General features: G+C 38.8%; 1 protein-coding gene across 7 annotated transcripts in view; it reads right to left on the bottom strand.

Moving 5' to 3' along the window:
* SRGAP2 (SLIT-ROBO Rho GTPase activating protein 2) overlaps positions 1–23,435 on the bottom strand; it is a 200,730-nt gene that overhangs the window by 138,927 nt on the left and 38,368 nt on the right. Inside the window, exon 1 of one of the 7 annotated variants that reach the window (XM_044446229.1) lies at positions 2,660–2,795. The exons of 4 other annotated variants lie outside the window; for them this stretch is intronic. In XM_044446229.1, the coding sequence (XP_044302164.1) occupies positions 2,660–2,666 (7 nt within the window). In that variant the 5' untranslated portion in view covers positions 2,667–2,795. Of the gene's footprint in view, positions 1–2,170; positions 2,296–2,659; positions 2,796–23,435 lie in introns of those variants that run through there. 2 more of the 7 variants (XM_044446247.1, XM_044446221.1) reach the window with 2 other exon arrangements.

Here is a 23,435-nt window from a genome sequence, read left to right as displayed (position 1 = left end):
CTTTTTAAAAACTAAAAACTTAGCCAGTGAAGGAGTGTCCAGTAACTTGTAGCAAGTGTTCATTTTTCTCTTCCTAGTCCTTGAGCTGGATTCAGCTTTTCTCCTGCCAATAGAGCTGAAGGCTGAGCCGAATTCTGCTCAGGACACTCTAGCTGATGGGGCCGGGGAGGGAATCTTCATGATTTCTCCTCTTTCCACAGCCCCCGGCCCATCTCATACTGTTCCTGTGGTTCCCCCAATTTTCTAAAGCAGATTACTGGGACACAGTGGGAGAGACTAATCAAAGATTGAGTTCTTATCCATTCTGCTAGAAGAAAAATTTCAAGGGTCAAAACCCTTCAGTGGACAAAAAGATACTTTTCATACATACCTAGGAGGGCAACTTTGGACCTAAGTAATTATATATATTGCCTACTGTAGATTTCCTACTTTTTCCATTTCTTAAAGAAACATATAGACTTGGATTTTTCAAATTTCTCTTCAAATGAAGACACATTTCATGCCAGCTAAAAAGTATAAGAAGTCACTGTGTGTCACAGAAGTCAGATCACAGTTGCATGAGTCATGCATGTCACAAAACTTAAATGCTTTAAGTCAACACTTTGTTCAGAATAGATTCCATCAGGACTGCTATTCTGGGGAGATGGGGTGGCAAGGGGAAAAGAGTCATATTCTCTCAAGAAAAAGTTTAAAAGCCACATACTAACATAGTATCCACACAAATTTAAGAAATGTAGTGCCACATCTTCGATATACTACTGCTTCAGTACCTTTAATTATAATTTAGTAACTCAACCTGGCATACACTACAAAAGAAGAGAACATTAATTCTGAACAGCAATTCCAGTACTAGATCAATCATCACCATGATAAAATTCATAAAAATGCTTGCTTGCCTGCAAGTTTTTATCTCTATCCATACTGATGCAGACAAAGGGTAGACAGCTTCAGTCCCTCTGAACAGTCCTTAATTTGCTGGATATGCATTAAGCTCTGTTATTCATATGTATAAAAACCCGCATGCATGGACCTGACACAAGGCATAAAGTTGTAGGAATCTGGTTGAGTTTTCAGATGAATGACCTGTCATCTCTGTGTGAGAGCTCTCAATGACACCTGCATGTTTGGTGCCTACTCAAGGCAGAGATACACCGAAGTGAGTGGTGGGAATCACAAGCAGAATGACTACTGGTTCATATGACTCATGCTTCTCAATAGACCATTAGCCCACTAGGTAACTGCTGGTGGACTTCTGCCCAAAGGGAAAAGCGCAAAGAGATACTGTATGGACTGCAATTTCAAAGGAATGTTCTCGCCTACTCCTTAGGTGAGTAATGTCCTGGCCATACGAGTCACTAACAAACTTTCGAAAATGGCAGCACAGCATGCAATTTTCATATTTTTAGCATGACTGCTTCCACCTTCTTGTTAGCACAACTTTTTTCTAAGATTTCTCCTCCTCCATATTTACTTAGTTTTAATTAAAATATATCTTCTTGAAAACTGTTAATCAGAGTTGAACTAGCATAAAAGAAACTTGTGTGGAGGAGATACACAAACACTTCACCGCAAACAAAGTGTTGGTATGATGATTGCAAACTCTAACATCTTCGCTGAGGCTATATCAAGTGGGAGTGAATAACTAGCGATGGTACATAGGCTACGACAAAAGCAGACAGAGCTATTTTCATACATATGCCTTTCATATATATGTATTAAATGCTAAAGATAAAAATGAATTCATGTATATATTTTAAAAAGGAACAAGTAGGAGTTACCCAAGGATGCCTCACTAATATGAAAACGGTGCAGTATCTTAACGCTAACTGACAATGAAAACTGTTGCTACAGTAAACCAACAAGCTTTGTCCATCAGTTAGGTGTTCTTCACTAGAAGAGACCTCAAATACGTTTAAACTGACCTGTGCACCAAACCCTGAACATCACACATACTACGGCTTCCTCTTACAAACATCCAGTATACCCAGACATTCTCATCTTGAACTTTTACCTACCTCTCTTTAAAAAGAAAGACCCCTACCATCATCCAGCTTTACTTATTTTGCTTCTTTAAAAAAAAACAAAAACAAAAAACCTGAGTGCTCTTTTTCCCCACCAAACCATGAGAATGATAACAATAATCTCAGGAATCCAAAGGGAAATGAAATACCTTTGAGCTTTCTGTTGTAGAGAAATACAATTGCCCGAGTCTTCATGAGTTCACCTTTCATCTATTCTTTTTCATACCTCTTATCTCCACTGTAATCTGCTTTATTCAGTTCAAACAACTTGGCATCTGATTTAATCATTCTTGTAAAGAGACATGATGTCACATTAGTTCACATTCAGAGTTTCTATTTCACGGATTTAGATCATCTGCTTCCCCATTCCAGCATTCACTAGAAACTGGTTGGACAGTATTATTAAATGTACTAATATGAACTGTTTACAGAATGGGAAGTTAAATTCATTTTCACATGCTCATCGAAAGTGTAAAAAAACCCAGCAGGTCAGCTGATCTGATGAAGTCGGCTTCTATGAAAGAAATTCCCACATATTCTATAATGACTTTTCAAAACATAAGAAACGCCATGGGGAATTCAGCTGCTGAGAAAGCAGGAATACAGCACACAGTTCAGAAGAAAACATCATTAACTACCTTGCATTTAAAAGAATGACACTGAAGGTCCAAATCCCTCACCCACAATAGCTTTGTAACCCCTTCACACCTTTAAAGTGGGTTGTGCTTCCGGGTTGCCATCACAAACATCTAGAACTTGAAAAACTGAGGTAGCAGTATCCTAAGCGTCTAAGCGCACCAGGGTCCCTTATGCACTGATACTGCAGTGTTGTAAGCACCAGGGAAAAGATAAACATTTCCTTTTCTACTGAAACAGCTATATAAGGAAAATAGATCACTGCCCTTTATCGGATTGCAATAGTTCAAACCAAGCAAATTACAAAATTCAGCGATATCACAAAAGCACAGCAAGTGTGTACTCTTGTACCACTATTGTTTAACTTATACAAGACAACCCTTTTACTTTTTTAAGTTTAGCAAATTACATATACATATTGCATTTTATTATGAACAACCAAAAGGGAGTCGTAGTCTATTGTGTCCTAAATGGAAATACTTAAACAAAGAGCTCTGGGAGAAATGCCAAGATTTCCTTGGCACCCATCTACCTTATCTCAGCACAGGTTTTCTAAAATGTTTTATCCTAATCCCAAATGCTAAGCAATTGAAAATGGTAAGAGAATGAAGGAAGGTATTAAAAACCCCCAATACCTAGGTTCTCTTAAGAAATAGAGCTGTTTCATCCATATACACATACCAAATCAACCAGCAAGGATACTACATTCGATTCAGGCAAATGGTGACAAAAGTGAGATTCATGGCCATCTAACATAACTGATTTTATGTTTCATTCTGGTAGCTCAGAAATCCAAATCTTTTCCAGAGAAACTCATCATACTACACACAAACACACAATGCCATCTTCCACAGGTAAAAGTGACTTTTTTCAATGACTTATTTTAGCTTGAAAGAAGCCATACCATGATGCACAAAAAATCAAAATACACAGAAAAGGCAAACAAGGCCAAAGGTAAGCAGAAGGTAGACTGGTAGATCTATCATAGCTATCTGGGTAATGTGCAGTGGATAGCAAGAGTTTGTGACTCTTAAACATTTGAGAGTAGCAACAAAGCCCTTTATTCCCTAAGCAGGCTGCATAAACTAAGACAACTTTGGGAAGAGGGGGAAGAATAGATTTGTTGGCCTATTTGCATGATCACTGAGAGCATGTTTAATGTCACCTTCCTCTGCAATTTTATGTCCACCTTCCCAAACTGCTTTTGTATTTGACTCCAGTTTGTGGACCTTAGAACTCTAGCAAAAATAAAACAACCCCATTAGCTTGAAGCTTACCTCTGATGAAGGCTATGGAAGGAAGGAAAACAAGAAGGAACATTGGTCATCGGACTGCCAATTTCACTTGTAGCTAAATTGTTATCAAAATTTTTAACATATTAAATGGATTACTAGGAAGATAACTATATGAAGCTACCTTAAAAAAAACAGAAACCCCAACTTTAATTAGTGGTGTGACTGTGCTAGCACCTTTTCTCTTTCAAGTGACTCAGCAGGTCAAGAACAAAATGCTCCAGAATGAACACAGAGCCACATTAACGCAGTATGTTGAAGTCGTAATTTTAGATCTAGACTTCATCTGCAATCAGCCTCTAAACTAAACCAGAAACTCCTGTCTTATAAGGCTATAATTAACTTGTGCTTGGAATGTTATTCAAGTACAGCTTACAATAATGCAGCATTTAATGGAGACTGAGACTGGGTTCACACAGTCATAGAGGGAAGATAAGCTACCTGTGCATACCCATCACAATTCACCTAATCAGCATAATTACTTTTGCCAGATGCAGCTAGTTATGATGTCTGAACCCAGCCAGGATTACTGGCTGGGGTGGTTTACAAACCACCCAAGAATTCATGGGATTATGGAGTTCAGACATCATGGCAGCCTGCACCTGGCAAGGCTAATTAATTGACTTGTGACCAGCATGCATGGAGAGGACAAATAAACTGTGGATTTTTATCCTCCCTCTGTGATAGCATGAATGCACATTTAGTGTTCATTTCAGAAGGAACTAGAAGATAACAGAGAAAGACTGGAATCAAGCAGTCAGGCTAGCACAGGAAAAGATGTATTCCACACCACAAGTTCTTGTTGCATGTCCCACTACAAAGTACAACCAGATTTCAGGAACTGAATTTGTTATTTCCAGTGCAAATGTCCCATTTAAGGGTCCTATCAATTCAGGCAACCAAACTGATATGTCAAAATATGCTTGTCAGGAACTGGTTCACTTCCAGTGAAAACGTTCTTGTTTTGTTAGCATGTCGTACAACAAAAAATATATTTATAATGTTTTATTTACATGTAAAAGTAATCACTAAATACAATAGTTACAATGTGCTCAGCAACCTAATATTTCCATTAGAGCTGTCTGGCCACCCCATATCTATACTAGAGATAGATCTGAAACAAATGTTTACTCCCTACTTTTTGCCTTCAATGTGAGGCTTCCACCATAATCTAATACTGAAAACGAGAGCACTTCCCTGAATATCAAACTTCAGCTGGTTTCTGTAATGTTGCTCTTCATTATTAAATATACGAAACCAAATTACTTTTTCAGATAAAACAAAGAATTATAAACAAAAAGCCTAGGCACATAATAACTTTCTATAGTATTATTTTCAGCTCCAAGGAATTTTGTTAGCAGAAATTTATAAATCTCTCCCTTGCTCTATTTTAATAGTTTACAGAAAGTTCAATTGCTCCATGTTCCTGGCTCTTTTAGCAATGATACAAGTATGAGTGAATTTTTCCCCTATTTTGTTCTATATAGTAGACTCACTTTTGATGTCACAATATGGCATTTAGTCTAATGTTTAAAGGAGAAAGCAAAATTAATTAAGGCTTGTGGCATATAACACACACATACACACATGTACATACACACCCTTTCTCATAAAAGCAGCACTGACAGGGGAATCAGTCAGTCACCAACTCATAGCAAAGGGAAACATACAACTTGTTTGGGCAGTGTAGCACAGGTTCCACTTCTAAAATAACTGGGCTTCTAAAGAGCAATGCATCACATATATTATGTTCTTTAACACTGCTGTCTATAGTTCAGTCTTTTGTTCCAAGAACAATTTTTAAGCCACCTTGAGCTGCTGCCTAGCTATAAGCCAATGCCATTACCCAACTACTAGTACTGGGCTGTAAAACACACACACACACACACACACACACTGCAGTTTTGCTGCTGTGCTGGAATTGTAAATATTATCCTGGTTTGTACGTAATGCGAAACCTATGGTTTGTTCTTTGGTTTATGGTTTATTATGGTTTATGGTTTATTCTACATGAAACAATCAGCCCCTGGATTGTTTCATGTAGATGTTCACTAGCATGGGAGACAGAACAGATCCCTGAAGAACTCCATGCTGGAGAATCCAGGGCGTTGAACAATACTGTCCAAGCACCACCTTCTGGAGACAGCCCTCCAAGCAGGAGCAGAGCCACGGCAATGCCTCCTGCCATGCTGCCTCCCATTACTGCCAGCCATTCAAGAAGGATACCATGATTGATGGTACTGAAAGCCACCAAGAGGTCCTGCAGCATCAACAGAGTCACACTCTCCCTGTCCTGCTCCTGGCAAAAGTCATCGTACAAGGCAACCAAATCTGTTTCCATGCCAAAACCAAGCCTGAGCCCCTGTCCAATGTCATTCAAAAGTTCCTGGACTTGACTGGCAACCACCCTCTCTAGCACCTGGCCCAGGAACAGAATATTTGCAACCAGCCTGTAGTTGTTCAAATTTTCAAGGTCAAGGGAGGTTTATTGAGAAGTGGTCTTATCACTGCCTCTTTAAGGCAAAGATGCATTAATTACCTCTCTGGCCCAGCTGGTTATCCCTTCCTTACTGGCTTTTATAAGTCAGGAGGGGCAAGGATCCAGTACAGAGGGGCTGGGTGAACCTGTCCAAGCACCTTGTGCATATCCTCAAGCTGTACTGAAACTCATCCAATAAAAGTGGACTAGACTGTGCTCTGGACAGCTCCACTGATACAACTTTTGATACTCTGGAATCCAAGTCCCAGCTGATGCAACAGATTTTTTTTTCCTGGAAGTGCCCAGGAAGTAGATTACAGAGAGCCAGAGATCATTCCAAGGTGTCCCTGGGGACAGGTTTCAGAGTTCTCCACTGCGCTCCAGCCATTTCCTGAGTTGTTTCATCATTCTCAGCTCTGGGGTATATGAGCTCAACAATAAAGAGGGCACTTGGAAGCGATCATGTTAACCACCCAAGTCATTTCTATATTTCACAGAGCAACCAGAGCTTTGGCAGGAATGCCAGCTATGTCAACCAGAAACCACCCCCAAGCACCCTCTGGAAATCATCCAGATCCAATAGCCCTTGGGGATGGACCATCTTAATGGGTCCCCCACCCTTGCAGAGGGAAAAGCTGCCATAAGTCTAAATCTTAGCAGGCAGAGATGTGACCCTGACAAAGGGATCAAAACAAAGTCCCTCATACTCAGAGCACCATTCTCACATCCAGCCAATAAGACCAACTCTAGAGTATGCCCCACTACTCTAGAGTATGCGCAGGGCCAGTGACATGTGATCCCGTAGACTGTACAGCCATTCCATCAGGACCACTTGCTTGAACACCTTCAGCGGCTTCCTAGGGCTTCCCTAAAAGTCACACTCGTTGATGAATACGGATGCAATAGCATCAGATGGGCAGTTCCCTGTATAAAGTATGTACGCATGCATAGGTGCTCAAAATGTTTTGTTCCAAGTATTTTATCTAAACAGTTGTCATATTTTTCACTTGTCTCTTAAAACTGCTGGAATGACCTGACCATTCAGTGCTGATCCAGACTGTACTAAATATAAGCACATACCTTTAAGGCCGGCATTGTCTTATGCAACTGTTTTGGAATGCAAATTGTTATTTATTTACACATGAGTAAGGCATCAGTAAGAGAACAAGAATTCACATACAGCTTTGCCACCTTATTCATCAGCTTCCTTATTCATCAACTTTCTAATCACAAGCATTTACAAGCATAGATGTCATCTAATTATTTTGCAGACTATGCACTCCGGGAAATTTCCTTTTAAAAAACCCACACTCAGTAACAACAATCTTGTCATCATGGTATGAATGCCCTGGAGAATTTCTTCTCAAATTTCATCACAATAAACTTTCTTAACTTCTAGAAACAAAATGCAGAACAAGGCTAGTGGAGCCATTTGATGACTAATGTGTTCTGTTCAAAGAGGAAAATGAATGGTTTCACCTTGCATCTGTTTCAGCTCACACTGAAAATGAAGGGTGTTCTGCTTGTATATTAAAGAAGAATTCTACAGCATGTGGATCTTTACAATCACCATTTTGGCTTGAGGACAAATCCATTCCTGATAAAGACAGGTATACACACATGTACACTCACACAGTTGGACATGCTTTTAAAAAAATCGATACAGCATTTGCATCAAGATAAGACAAAAGCAACCAATAAAACAGACAATGCATTTTTCCCATTTCCAGACTGGTATTTCAGATACATCTCTGAATCAAATGTATCCTTCACAGTGAATGGCATTACAGGAGAAGATTCAATCTTGCTATGTCAACTGCGCTTGTCATCTTTGCTGGAAAAGTTCCATAAAAGAAAAGATGGAGTGACACCTGGACTGAACTTTCTCCTTGCCATTCTAGTATAGGGTTAAGAACACAATGGCAGGGAAGGCTGCACTCCTGCCAGCTGAGCTATATCTTTTTTCTCTGATAAAAGGCATCAGTGTTCAAGAATGTCAATCTGGCATCCTTCACTTGGATTCTTGTCCCTTAAAAGGCATATAAATAAAAGGTTACACAGGGATTGATGTCAGGTGTAAGAGGCAGAAAGAAATTCTCACTGAGACAGCTCCCACAGTCTACGTTTCATTGATTAGACAACAAAGGATACTTGAATATTTGATCCTCTCTCTAATTGTTATGCAGCAGTCTCCTCACATAACACACAAAGCTCCAGTAAGATTCTATTAAGTGGCAGAATATATTTTTATATGGGTGCCTGGTTGATAAACTGCATGGGGAGAGGGAAAACATAAGATTTGGTGCCAAAATTATAAATTTCTCTCTGCCTCTTTCGCACATATTTTCTTTTTCCTATTCAAATATTCAAGTTCTTATTAAACACCCTAGGATGGACTGAGAGAGGCAGAAGTCTAACACTGGGTTGATACAAACAAGTAACCTAACTCAGGTTCCATGTATTTACATAGGTCTACTCTAACTAAACCTATGGTTACATACAACCCTTTGATTGGCTTTGGTAGCCAGCAAAAATGTGACCATCATGACTTACACAGTCAGGTTTTGCCTCTGCATAAATCAACTACAGAAAGGTTCAAAACTTTTAATTTTCTACACCAGCTCCAAAATTATAGAAAGATCTCCCCACTGGCACCAATTTACACTCTTCTCCCTGCCAGGTTGAGATCACCCTCTTTGCTAAGGCATATGCGCATTCAAAATGGTGCACTGAGGTGAAGCAGTGCAAGTTACTGCCTGCTGTTTTCTGCAGGTCTAGCAACATGGACCAGTTTTACTTAAAAATGTGATTTAAATTTTTCATGTAATGTTTACGATGTTTTATTCTGCCTTGTATTGTATTGTATTTATTACTGCTTCTCACTGCTTGGAGAGCTTCAGCTGTTGGGATGGATGGTTGCCTTCCTCTCCCCTTTTGGAGGCACTTAAGGCAGATATTTGGATATGAACATACGGGAGATGGTTGTCTCTCAGGAAACTGGGTCCCAAGTTATTCTTTAAACATTAGAGCAAGCACTTTAAAGTGGCCTAGAAATTGTCTCGGCGCCAATGCAGCTGACAAAACACAATAATTAAGCAATTAAAACTCCCAGTCACAGTGTATAAACTTGCAGCACTATTATTGACACTACAGTTTCCAAAATGATTTTAGAGTTAGTCCTACATGACATATATTGCAAGAGTCTAAAGTGGTTCTTACCAGAGCATTGGTAAGTCTGACCAAGCCATTGTCATCTAGGTAAACTCATAGGTGAGAAAACAGCAGAAGCTAATAAAAGGTGCTTCTATGCACAAAGGATGCTTGAGTTGGTGATGAAAACATATGATCAATATGTATCACCAGACCTTTAAGCAGGTGTGATCTCGAATAGAAGGAGCATCAATCACCTGTGTGGATGAAACTCTTAACAATAATACTCCACGTTGACAGGACTGTTTGGTCAGTTTGGTCTCATTGAATCCGTTACCAGGCTCAAGGCCTATGCAGGCATTCACCCTGTTCATGTGAGGAATTTACATGTATCAAATACGCCATGAACCCGTTTCCTCTATCCTTAGATGTGTAGAAGGTATTTAAAAGCAATCAGAAAAGCCATACTGGGTCCCACCAATGAACCCTCTACTCCAGCACTCTTTCACACAGTAGCAAACCAACAGCCCACCAGATCCCTCAAGCAGGATGGATACAAGAGGTCTGCATGCCCAAGCTCCTCAGCAATGGTGCATGCAGGTATTTTGCCTCTGATAATGGATAATCAATAAGGCTAGTGGCCACAGCCTTCTCTTCCATGACTTTGCCCAACCCTTTTAAAGCACTTCAGACTGGTGGCACTCACTATCTCCTGTGGTCTGAATTCCATAGTTTATTTTGGTTAGGAATTTACATGTATCAAATACGCCATGAACCCGTTTCCTCTATCCTTAGATGTGTAGAAGGTATTTAAAAGCAATCAGAAAAGCCATACTGGGTCCCACCAATGAACCCTCTACTCCAGCACTCTTTCACACAGTAGCAAACCAACAGCCCACCAGATCCCTCAAGCAGGATGGATACAAGAGGTCTGCATGCCCAAGCTCCTCAGCAATGGTGCATGCAGGTATTTTGCCTCTGATAATGGATAATCAATAAGGCTAGTGGCCACAGCCTTCTCTTCCATGACTTTGCCCAACCCTTTTAAAGCACTTCAGACTGGTGGCACTCACTATCTCCTGTGGTCTGAATTCCATAGTTTATTTTGGTTATTGCTATAGTTGAAAAGAGGGTTTTCTTCTACTACTTAATAACACCATAATGTATATGGGAAATTACAGGTACCATAATATTCCATTTTCTTGTTGTGCCTCTTGAAAAGAACATTCAGTATCACAGCTTCACTGTAAATATAATGGACTGGATGTAAACGTATTATGAATCTGTTTAAGACAGTCGATACATTAGAATTAATAGAGAAATGGCTCACATTCTTACTGCAGTGCTGTTCAGCAACTTGTCTTTCTTATTCTGTTTGTTTTTAATACTAAGGCTGGGTAATACCATAAGTTATTCTATTGCATAAAGTGAGGAAGAGCATGCTAAGCTACTTCCTATGTAGTAAGAACCCACACTGTATTTTTTTTCCTCACATTAGTGTCAGTTGTCAAAAACTATCTATTATCTTTTCTCCAAATATTTATTGTTTAACTAGCACAGTAACTTGTCTACTTATTTTTTATTTTGGCATGTTTGGTTAAGTTCTGCCTTTTATTGATTGTTTTATTTGTAGTTTTATTGATTGTTTTATTAGCAGTAACTGATTTCTTCACCATCAAAGAAATTACATTTAGTTTTCTTGCATAGTTACAACTGGAAGCCACTGAGCATGGTGTTTACTGCCTTTCCAGTACTTATTTGTTTTTTTGGTCATGCAATTCTCATTGAGATTTAAATAAACAGTAAAGAATGAATGATATTACAGCTAAAAAGAGTGGACAAACAGTGCCCTTCCCCCTACCACATACACAAATCAATCATACTAGAAAGCAAGCATTCTACCAAAAACTCTTATTAATTCATAACAGAATGACTGGCGTTTAAAACTGCTCTAAAGGTCTTTGGAATAAATTCTGCTCTTCCTTTATTCTCTAGTCAGCCCTTGGAGAAATCATTCTTATTTATATGAAGGAAAGATAATCCCCCCTTGCCTCAGGAATCTTGAGCAAAATCAAGGTTCAAATTATCCTGGGAAATGATAAACATGCTGCATTATTGGGTATTGAACTATTTTGTCTGCTAGTCAGAAATTCAATACCTTAACTCTACATGAAATCCTGTCTTTTATAACAGCAAAAATGGCCTTTGCATTTTGTGCAGAGGGGAACAGGGAAGTGCATAGAATCTACATAATACATCTAGGCAATTCACCCTAAGCAGCAGATAAAATTCAAAAGTTACTTCACAAACCAATCCAATAGCCAGTATCTAGAAAGGTTTTCTGCCTGCATCATTTATTACAATAAAGCTTGGTGAACAACATCCAAAGACTAAAATGCAGTCATTTTGAATCATTGATGTTCAGCTTCTTCTTCTCTCTTCTTATCCATTTGTGAATTTCACCTTTGAAGAGCAAATCATAAGCAACTTAAACCTGTTTGGCTTCTTTTTCCAATCCATGCTGAACAGATGCTTCTTACAAATGTTTAATAGCACAGCCTTCATCACTATTAAACAAACATAACACAAATTCTGGTGTTGGATTGTACTCAATGTGGAGTATTTTCACATGGCAACTATGTGATGATATAACAGCCAAGTCCAATTTGGTGCCATTTCTGGCAAATATGGTCACAGGCACATTGAAAGGACATCAAGTTGGCAGAGGTTGTAAGTTTCAGGGGTGCATGGTGAGAGTTTAAGCAGGTTTGAAAGTCTTTAGTCCAAAGTCAAAATATTCTTTGGCACAATCCTATGCATATTTAGGCCGTACAAAGTCCTACAGCTCCCAACATGCCCCAGCCCACCATGCTAAATGGGATGGTCTAACTTAGTGTCCTTCTATAATAGCAAGTGGTTAGACCTGATGGCCTTCTGACCACTTCCAACTCTCTCTGAGTCTATATTTGTCCTGTTCTAAAGAGAAATTTGTTCTGTCTAAACATACTCAGGATTTCCCCTTATGCACATTTCTAATACTCCTGGAAAATATCAATAAGCTCAAAAATTATTGAGCTATAGACAACTATTCAATGGATGTTTTTGAACTTTCACTGAACTCCATAGGTGAACACGCTCTAACATTTTGTTTCTCAGCCCTTCAACTTCCTCACTCGAGAGATTTGTCACATAAAGGTCATGAAGGACTTTAACAAACAAGATTTCTAATATTTAAACAGAGTTTTAGTAGCAGTAGAGAGATCAGAGTGTTTTGGTTGCATCTTTCTATCCGGGTTTCTTAGTCAGAGGAATTTTTATCTATATGTTCCTTTTCAGTTAGTTACAGTATCTGATTAAAATAAAGGGATCAGGAGCATTAGAAATAATTAAATATTCTTTCTACATATGTCCATTTTCCCCTTCCTCTGTTATTTCCCTCTGCCCATCTTGCATTGGACGCCTCTTGGGTTACAGATCTGCCATACCTGCCACTTTTAAACACTAGGTGCATACACAGAAATTACTTATGGAATGAACTTTCTGCAGAGGGTTGCCCAGCACCTAAATTATACTCACTTTGGCACCAGGTGAAGCTCTTTTTTTTCCTCAGGAATTTCTACCTTAAATTCTATGTTATATTTTAAATGCTTGTACTGCTTTTAGGGTTTATTCTAATTTTCACTTTTACGCTGTTTTAACTATTTAATTTTTGTACAAGTAGTCCCTGGATTATGAAAGAGTGATATTCCTGAGAAAACAGAAATTTGTCTTTAATTCATATTTATGTGCAAGTTGGATCACATGAGTTGGCCCTCTGCGTCTGCAGGAGTTAGGATCGCAGGACCCCTGTGAAAATGGAAAAACCCTGCGCATCTCTAGGTCCCCACTGCCCAAACTCACCAGTGTCTCCTCTTTGCAGCAAGCAAAGGCTGGGCAGGAAGGCATGTTCTGGAGCCCTCCCTCTCTCCCCATTTTCTCCCTCTTACGATGATGACAATTTTCTGCAGTAATTTTTAAAACATTATCAGGCTTCCTTAAATTTAATTTTGGCAGTTAGTTTGTAACTCAGATTTCATAACACATTGACTGCCTGTACTGTATTTTGTGTTTTAAATGTTTTAAATTGTTGTGAACAGTCCAGAGAACTTTGACTATTGGGCAGTATAAAAACGTAATGAATAGATAAATAAAGCTGAGTCAGACCATTGGTCGATCGAGTCCAGTATTATTTACTCGGATGCAGTGATTTCAGAGGATCTCAGCTAGAGGTCTCTCTCATCAACTGCCAGCAGACCCTAGTAACTGGAAATGACAGGAACCAAATGTGGGCCCTTCTTTGGGGCACCTTGGGGTTCTGCCCCAAGTAATTATAGTCTGATGTGGGATGCCTATTATTCAAGCCTATATATAATAAAGAATATGGCTGCAGGCAAGATATGCTTGCAACCTCCTCCTCCTGATCTCATATTTGATTTTGTGTGTCCAATACTGTGCGACAAAATGCCAAATCCCTCTCCCAGTCAAGCCCAGTAGAGGCATAGGTCTTCTCCACTAAATATCATACTTATTTTAAAACCCATGTTTTCATTGACTTTGAAATATTATATTTTAATAATTTTATTGTTTTATTACATTCCTATCATTTCTATTTCTTCTATATCTATTATTGCATTGTTATTCTATTCTAGTATAGATCTCCAGAAAATAAACAGCACATCAAAACAAAAACAAAAAAAAAGCCAAGCATATGAAAGCAGTCATTGATACTGTGAAGGTGCAAAGTATTTTTTATTGCAGTACAAAAGTTAAGTAAACAGAAACAAACTGCCACTGGTTGCTTGCATAAGTATTCATCCCCTTTGCTGTGGCATGTTTAATAAGCTCTGGTGCAACCTACTGCCTCCAGTAGTCAGAAACTGGAAGTAATTGTGCCACATGAACTCAGATTAAATACACTTATTTCAGGAAGGCCCCAAAATTTGCCGGAATCATATCTAAATAAACAGCATCATGAACAGAAGCACTAATCTTCTGTTGGGTTATTAAAAAAAACCCACTCATGCTACAGCATGAATTTCCCCCAGAGCACTGTTAAATCCGTGAATACAAAATGGAAAGAATAGTGCTCAACCACAGCTCTACCTAGAAAAGGCCATCCACCAAATTCCATGACAAGGTAAGAAAGACATTAGTCAGAGAAGTCGAGATGACTCTGAAGGAGCTGGAGAGGGTCACAGCTCAGATGGGAGAAATAGTCCATGCCATAACTATCACACAGATGCTCTACAATGCTGGATTTATGGAGGAGTGATGAGAAGAAAGCTGAAACAGACTCATCTCAAAAAAGGCATGTGAGAGACACAGGAAATATGTAGAAAAGGTTCTCTGGGCTGATGAGGCCAAAATGGAATTGTTCGCTCTGCCGCAAAATGCCTTGCAAGACATAAAACCAATAGTGCTTGTCACCCTGGAACCACCTTCTCCACTGTGAAGCAAGGTGATGCTAGCATCTTGCTTCAGAGATGCTTTTCCTCTGTAGGGTATTAGGACACTGGAGGGGATTGAGGGCAAGATGGATGGACCCAAATGCAGGCAATTCGAGAGGAAAACTTGTTTCAGTCCACAAGGGATATGAGACAGTGGTGGAGATTCACCTTCCAGCAGGACAGTGACCCTAAATACACTGCAAGGACCTGAAAGTGTTACAGTCTAATCAAAGACCAGACCTAGATTTGATTAATAATTTGTGACAAGACTTACTGTTCACCAAAGGCTCTCATCCATCCTGACAGCACTGGAGAACTTTTGGCAGAATCAGTGGGCAAGCACAGATGTTTACCCACAATACCTTGTAAACGTAATTGCTATCAAAAGTGCTTCGATTAACTTGAGGGCCAATATTTATGCAATCAATGAATGTTGATTTGCTTCTATTTACTTAACTTTTGTACCACAATAAAAATATTGTGCATTTTCACAGTGGTCACAATAGGCACAAAAAGGCAGGATGCCCTCCAACGGAGCAAAGCTCAGGGAACCAAGGTTCCATTTAGATACCAGGAAGCACTTCCTGACAGTTAGGACCCCGAGAGTATAGAATGGGCTTCCACGAGAGGTCGTTGAGGCCACATCGGTGAGGGTGTTCAAAGATAGGCTGGACGTCCACATGGTGAGCATGTCATGAGCGGAGCCCGCTGGAACCGGGGGTCAGACTAGGTGGCCCGGGAGACCCCTTCTGACTCGCTCTGTTTCTATGATTCTGTGTTCTAATATCAATTAAATCCATTTCAATCCCAGGTTGTAACACAATGAAATGTGGGGAAGTCAAAACTGGGGTGAATACTTCTACAAGGCACAGTATTAACCACCACTCAAGATATTAATCACAATAGCAATACAGTAGAAAGCTGATTATTTCGCTCATTTCATGAAAAGCTCATTTCATGGTAATGTACCTGTTTTGCATGCATATAGTCCCCAGTTCAATCCCTTGCATTTTCAGGTTCAGGTATTAAAGACTTTTGCCTGAAATTCTGGAAAGTCACTGCCAGTCAGTGTTGACAATACTGGACTGAATGGAGCAATGGGGAATTCAGCATAAAGCAGCATTCTGTCCATGTCCTTCGTATTCCATGCTGTATCACTGACTGCACCAACAGACCATTCCCAGCAGCATGGTTCTTACGATCTTTAAGAGGAAAAAATAGCACACGCACACACCTACTATAAAAGAGCAAGAACTGCTCTGAATAACAGTGTTTGAAAGCCTCTCATTTTCAAAATAATCTAGTTGACACTATGCCATAATTTCTCAATGAAAGGAGAATCCCTTGGTGTCATTCCACTGAGATACAAACGTAATGGTTAATTTGGTTTGTGATCTAATAGCATCTCAGGATCTTTCTTTTCTTTTCTAGAACATGCATTTGAAGCATGAAGTAAGATGAAATACTGAAATTTTCAAAGCTTTACTAAAAAGCACAACATGAAGAGATATTCACGATCTAATATGTACTATATTTGCCACAGGAAGAAATGGGAGGAGTCTACTGAGTATATTGCTTCTCACCCCATCAGCAATTTTAAAATTTTCTCCCTCACTTAGGACATGGTTCAATCAATGTGAACAGCATGTCCTTCAATATTCCCAACAGATACAGAAGCAGTAATAGGTTTTCTTTTTTGCAGAGTATTTTCACATACCTATGGAAAGATAAGCTCAAACCATTACTACTGTGTTCTTGTTGCCATAGCAACCAACACTTTTCACTGATTCTGAAAATGTTTCCTCTTTCCTCCACAAAGTCTTTCTTATTTAATACCACTGTTAGAAACCATTCAAAGGTATCATAAAGCTAGATTCCTCCGTTAACTCTTATTAGTAGAAGGCTACATTTTATTTTGCCTCAAAGTTCCTCTAAGAACAGCAACGATGTATTCTTTAAAAAGCTCCTCTCAAATCAATGCCCACATTGCAACCCTGGAACCTCATTCCCTCAAAAGGCATCTACAGAACTATTCCCAATTCAACAATATTTGTGTGCTTGATGCAAGTTCAGTGACATTGAAAGAGACGGTAAAACCTCAGAGTGTCTTCAGCATATGAAACATTTCCCATTTAGAAGCTGGTCTAATAAAGTGTGCATTGCTTATCATTATTTTTTGGGTCATTAATGCAAGTCCTTTGTAGTTTCATAAAGTGAATACTAAGTAGGTAGTTCCTGCAATACCACTCTAGATGGATATTATTCATTTCTGGTAACCCAAGATTCCAAAAAGTCTGAAACAGACAATTTACTCAAATTAGAGGTTGCATATCTATGAGAGGTCCAATTCCATTCTCCACTAAGTTGCTATTTTTTTAACCTTCCAATAATACCCAAGGTAGGCATTAATTATGATAAAATATATTAATCAGCTTAATTTTTAGAGAATTTTTAGAGAACTCCCAATCGTATTAAAGAAGTTTAATAATATTTAAATAAGATATCAAAATGCAACTTGCTTTCAACTCAAATGTATAACTCCTATTTTGCAAAAGATTTATTCTAACATGAATATTATTGTAACGTTATTCTAACCTTATGAAGATAAGGTCAGTATCCATCTAAGCAGTGTTTCATATCTGTGTCTAAGTTAAGAATGTATTTAAGGAATACTTCAATGCTACAGAATCCCATTCAAAACCATCTACACAGAAATGTTGCTGAATATCCCAAGATAGGAGCAAGCTTCTTCTATTCTTCATGTGTTAATGAGTATATTCATATACTTCAGGCCTCAGCTTATTCTATTGTAAGGTGCCAATTTAGCCCACATTCATTATGCTTCCCATGTCATTTTTTCTGCAAAAGGTTTGACTCCTGAGTTTGCTAGTACAAAAACCAATTGTGACATGCAATATAACACTACTGCTAACATAAATTACATTTTTTGGTGGAATAGGTACTGACATTGCACTAGAGGTCACTAAATCTAATACAACCTAATTTATGTTAGCAATAAGATTCATACTAGATACTCTCTATGGGAATAGGAATGGAAATAGTGGCATTATATAAATATCTAAGGACTGAGTCAATCAATTCCAAATTATGAGCAACTCATTGAGCTTTCTAATAAGGAGCCGTGCTGATATGTTGACTGCAGTATGTTCTGAGATATGCATTCACCTAGACTACACCCAGTGCAGAATGCTGTCATGTGGAAGCAAGGAATTAGTTAGTCCTACTGGGTTCATAGCCCTGTAAGTGAGCAAAATATGGGTCCTCTTCTGTATCCAAGGAATAATCTTCTCACAAGTTCTTTCCAAGACATAAGACTTAGATCACAAACTAATGCAACTTCCTATCAAAATAACTTCAGATGGCAAAATACTACTTCAAAGGAACTCCTTACATCTCCAACACTATTGCAGAAATTCAAAGAGAGAGAACAAATGCACTACCAACGCTCAAAAGCACAACCTTCCTGAGACAGAAGAAAGGTTCATCTAATTCCCCTCTGTATTGTATTTATTTATTCAAAATGTTTTTATCCCGTCCTTTCCAGAAAGCTCAGGATGACTTACAATCATAAATAATACTATAAAATACAATAATATAATGATTAAAGCACTAAATAATAAACAAACATAAACCAAACATTTCATGAAACTAAAGAAAAGAAGGAAAAGAAAGTGCAACTGTGCACAGATCTTTAAAACATCTAAAATCCTTATTTACTTATTAAAATGTTGGCTAAGTAAAAAGGTCTTAACCTGGCACTGAAAGAAGTATAAGGTTGGCGCCAGGCTAGCCCCACCTTCCTGCCAATATGCGTACAAGCAGCTGCCCCACAAGCATGCCTATGTGCGCGCGCGCGCGCGCGCTCTCTCTCTCTCTCTCTCTCTCTCTCTCTCTCTCCACACAGTGTGTGTGGGGAGAGAGAGAGAGAGAGAGAGAGAGAGAGGAGGGTGTCCAAATCCTCCTAAAGTCTACTGCAGACCTGGGCATTGTATGGCCCGCAGGCCACATCCGGCCCGATGGCTGACCCTGACTGGCCCGCATGAGGTCACTGGCAAATTAAAAGTCAATGCAAATATATATCATCATTCAAGCCCAAAACAGACTAGATTTCTCTCACTGAACAACAACAAAAAAAGAACTGAGGTAATGCAAACAAACAAAGCTGGATGCATTTATAGGGAATCCAAAGGCAACTTAGATTGTTGAGTTTTCTGTTTCTCTGTTCTGTTATAATTCGTAAAGTCTGTATCTTACTATGTTAAGCACTGGAAGATTACATATGTTGTAAATTTGCGCTATATAAGTAAAACTGAATTGAATTTTTTGCTTTTCATGCAATGTTAGTGTTAAAGTTTTTGTGAATATTCATTAAATAGTGTTGTTCTCTGCTCCACATTTTCACTGTATCATTGTAATGTTTCATTTACTGTTTTTATAGAGATATATATTGAGCAGAGCTGTAAGTGTATTGGTCCGGCCCTTAACAACTGTCAAAGTTTCTCATGTGGCCCCATAGGAAAATTAATTGCCCACCCCTGATCTATTGGGATCAAATCCATAATTAAGTACTGTTTCAGCACACAACTGTCTCCTTTCCATATGAAGATACCTTTTGCAAAACAGTCAATCATCAACATCTTTCTGAATAGACTATTTCACAAAATCCAACATAAGGCTAGCATAAGTCCACCACTGCAACTAGGCTTTCCTCTTTCCCCCAACCCACTAAAAATACTCCAGGGGTTTCGTAGCCCTCGGAGGCAGATTTTGAGGCTTATAGTTGACAGGGAACAATCATTCCCCTCCCAGTTCTGCTGAATGAAAGAGTTGTCAGCTCTCACTGGATCCATCCCATAGACATTAAAGAAAGTCCCTTTGAAATAATTGTCAGCTCCCAAACTTGAAGTGTTACAATCATCCACTGCAAAGTAGAAGGAACAGCAGATGTGATTTTCACTAGACTCGATGGGACACTTCAGAGGGATAGACAAGGGAAGAAGGTTGCAGAGGTCACCGGATATTTCATAATCTGCTTTCTCTTCCCCTCCATGCCTACCAGAACACTCTTCCAGGCCAAGTTTCCAGCATTGGAGAGGCAGCTTGTGCAGTCTTTCCGCCCAGGCTAAACGGGGGCAGGAGGTAGAGTGACTGGAGCACAGATTCCCAGTTCCAATGTTGGAGTTCTGTTTCCAGCTTCAGATCTGGGAATATAAAGAATTCTATGTCCCACCCTCAGACAATATGCAGGGACCAGAGGACTGCTCCTTAAGTCAGCTTTCTATTTCACTAGCTGCAAGTAGCAAACTGGCTTTGCCCAATTCATATATGCCCATAAGTAGTTTCCCCACTGATATCCAGATACTGAAGAGTGTGCATGACACACTGTAAATAAACATTTGTATTGCTATCAAATAAATAAATGACAATTCCCTTCATGGAATTCTTATCTCAAAATAAATCCAGTAATGGCAATGCTAAATAATCCTTTACATGACAATGTTATAGCACAGTTTATTGCTCAGCAGTTAAGCAAAACTGTTAAGACTACATCAAATGGGAAGTTGTAATCCATGTTGTAAGCAGAATAGACACAGCAATTACTAGTTGCATAATCATCTACATGAATCCCATGAATTCATGGGAAGTAACGTGAATTGGGGAAAAAAATAAAGTCATCATTTTTGGGATCGCTGCTTCCTGTATGAAACACCGAGGCTTTTGGCTTCACTGAGGACAACTCTGCAAAAAATATTCTGCTGCAGTACTTCAGTTGAGACAATGCTTCACTGGAGGGATGGCAGACCAGACTTTGCCCCTCTTCCACCAGATTGTGGTTACCAGTTGCTTCTGCTACTTCTGATATTTTCCTGTCCCCCATCCATGAACTTGTCCATATCTAATATTTGTTCATTCTTTCTACAGTAAAGGCTCCTCATTTAAAGATATATTATTCATATTAATGAAACTCTGGCTGCTAATATTATGCAGGGTTTGGGGGGAAAATTTTGTCCCCTCCCCACAGTTCCACATTTACTTGAATCCCATTCAGAGGTTGCTACCATAACCTGCTGGCATTCTTCCATTTCTTTGCAGCTGAAGATGCAAAGAGGAGCAGCCAAAGATCTTAACTAGTTAAGACTGTGCCCCTAGCTATCTTTCCAGGGAGTATTTATATGAATTCTTTTTGAAGCAGTAAGTGATGCAACAGCTAACAAAGCATTCAAATTAGCGAGACATTTTTCATTATCTTCAGTGGCAGGTGGATTGAATCCTAGTTTATTAACTACAAAATTAAAATGGAGCTGCTAATTGAAATTCAGTTGGTGCTTTCTCCCACAGGGGTGTTTCAGCACTTGACAAACTCTGCTGTGAACTTAAAACATTTTACTACCCAGGCAGGTGTCCAGAGTGATTTTACTAGTGGATAAATAGATCAGTGAGAATGTCTTGTCTTGCATTCTCACTCAGCAACAAGGTATGTTTATGTTAATCACAGTTTGATGGTTTAGCCATGAAATGTTATGTTATTCAGACAAACAAAGAAACCATGGTCTTCAGAGTGGTTTCATTTCTGGGCAGCTGTTTCTGGACAGCGAGCAATGCAATAAATCAGAAATAAGCCTTAGTTCTACGTTCTGAAAAAAGAAGCACCACAGGCTGGTTTAAACTAGCCAGATTTTACAAATCCGCAAAAAACCTGTGACTTCCATTGTGGTTTGTAATTAGTAATAAATCATGGTTCCTTTGCATGGATTGCTTCACTCACACAGACAAGCCAGATTTCAACAAACTACACTATAATATAGCACTGTGTGTGAACCTTGCCAGTATCGTTAATATGTCATCTGTTCTGAAGACTACTTCACATTCAAAGGTTTTCTGTACACCCTTTGAAAAGTAACAACTTGGGCACAGAACATATGAGTTCCCTTATACATGCAAGTATCAGCTAGCCAGACTTGGCTGTAACTTCTTGCCATGGAACATATAAGACACCTCCGGAATTAATATAATCATCAATCTATCAACAAAGGAATTATAAAAAAATACATGAAGCAAGAGATAATGCTAATTTGGTTTCAATAATATTTTCTCCTAAATCTGAAGCAAAGAAGCCAAGTTAGTATAGATTTTGTGTTCTTGAAACACACACTAGACAATTGTTTCTTCCTATGCAGATGAACTTCCTAATTAGCTAAAAAATATGTAACTGTTCTTGGGCTTTTATGTAGGCCAGACATAATATTAAAAAGGCACATTCCAGCAGCATCTATTTATGGCTTGTAACCTGATTAAGATGCAGAAGACTCAAGCACTTCCAGCACAGACACAGGTTGACAAAAAATTAATGCAAATGTTGCCTAAACAAGAACAAACGTGACAGTCAATGTTCTTAAAGACATACTTTGAATTCTGAGCCAAATCTCTTTATCTGCATTAGAAACTCTTTAGGTTTATATGTTGCTGGCTTTTTCAAAAAGCTTTTAAATGCTATTTTATATTTTATATTTTCAACAGCCTTTAATTCCTTCCTGCCCCTTTTATTATCACTTTGAGAAAGCTAGAGGTGAATCAGTTTTTAAAAAGAAATGTGAAGTGTATGCCATTACTTATCACACTGTGATCTTGACAACAATAAAAATTCAGAGAGATTCCTTAGATATGCCAAAGGCTTGCCAGATATTTTAAAATCTAAATAAATAAATAGCCCCTCACATCTTGCCTTACAAATTGCTTTTGAAAATCCATCCTCAAATAACAAAAGCTGCTTGTTCTAAGGCATTTGGCAGTAGGGCTGCTGTTAAGAAAAATAACAGTAAAAGTCCCACTGTACATACCTTCGTAGTACAGGTTTTGGTGAGGGGTAACATTCTACAATTACCCTCCAAGAGCAAATTAAACTTGCACTATCAAGCCTTTAATGCCAGGGAAGATGTTCTGCTTTGATTTAAGTGCAACATGAAGTAAAATGAGGGGCTGATGAAAGATAGTGCGAGTGGGAGGAAAAGATAAAAATGAGTGGTTTGGTGGACAAGCAACTGAAACTGACTTGGAAGGACACATCTCGGGATACAGTATTCATTCTCCAAGGTTTCTCTGCTTAGACTGGCACTGGCTGCAACCCAAATTATCTTGGCCTTCTGTGATGGATGATGACTAATATTCACTACTTTTAGTCTGAAGACCCATCTATTTGCCTCAACACACAAGCTGAACATGGTGTTATTAAGGTAAGCAAGTGCCAGCTATTTAACAGAAGTCAATTTCAAAGAAAAATTTAACAGACAGGAACATGTAATTTTTGCAGATGACCATGTATAAAAATAAATTCCAAGCCTGTGTGTGAGTG

The sequence above is a fragment of the Varanus komodoensis genome, unplaced genomic scaffold (genome assembly GCF_004798865.1).
Source record: "Varanus komodoensis strain SLA01 unplaced genomic scaffold, ASM479886v1 scaffold1, whole genome shotgun sequence".
Taxonomy (NCBI): Eukaryota; Metazoa; Chordata; class Lepidosauria; order Squamata; family Varanidae; genus Varanus; species Varanus komodoensis.
The sequence above is the reverse complement of the archived record's forward strand: the minus strand, read 5'-3'. Positions and strand labels throughout refer to the sequence as shown.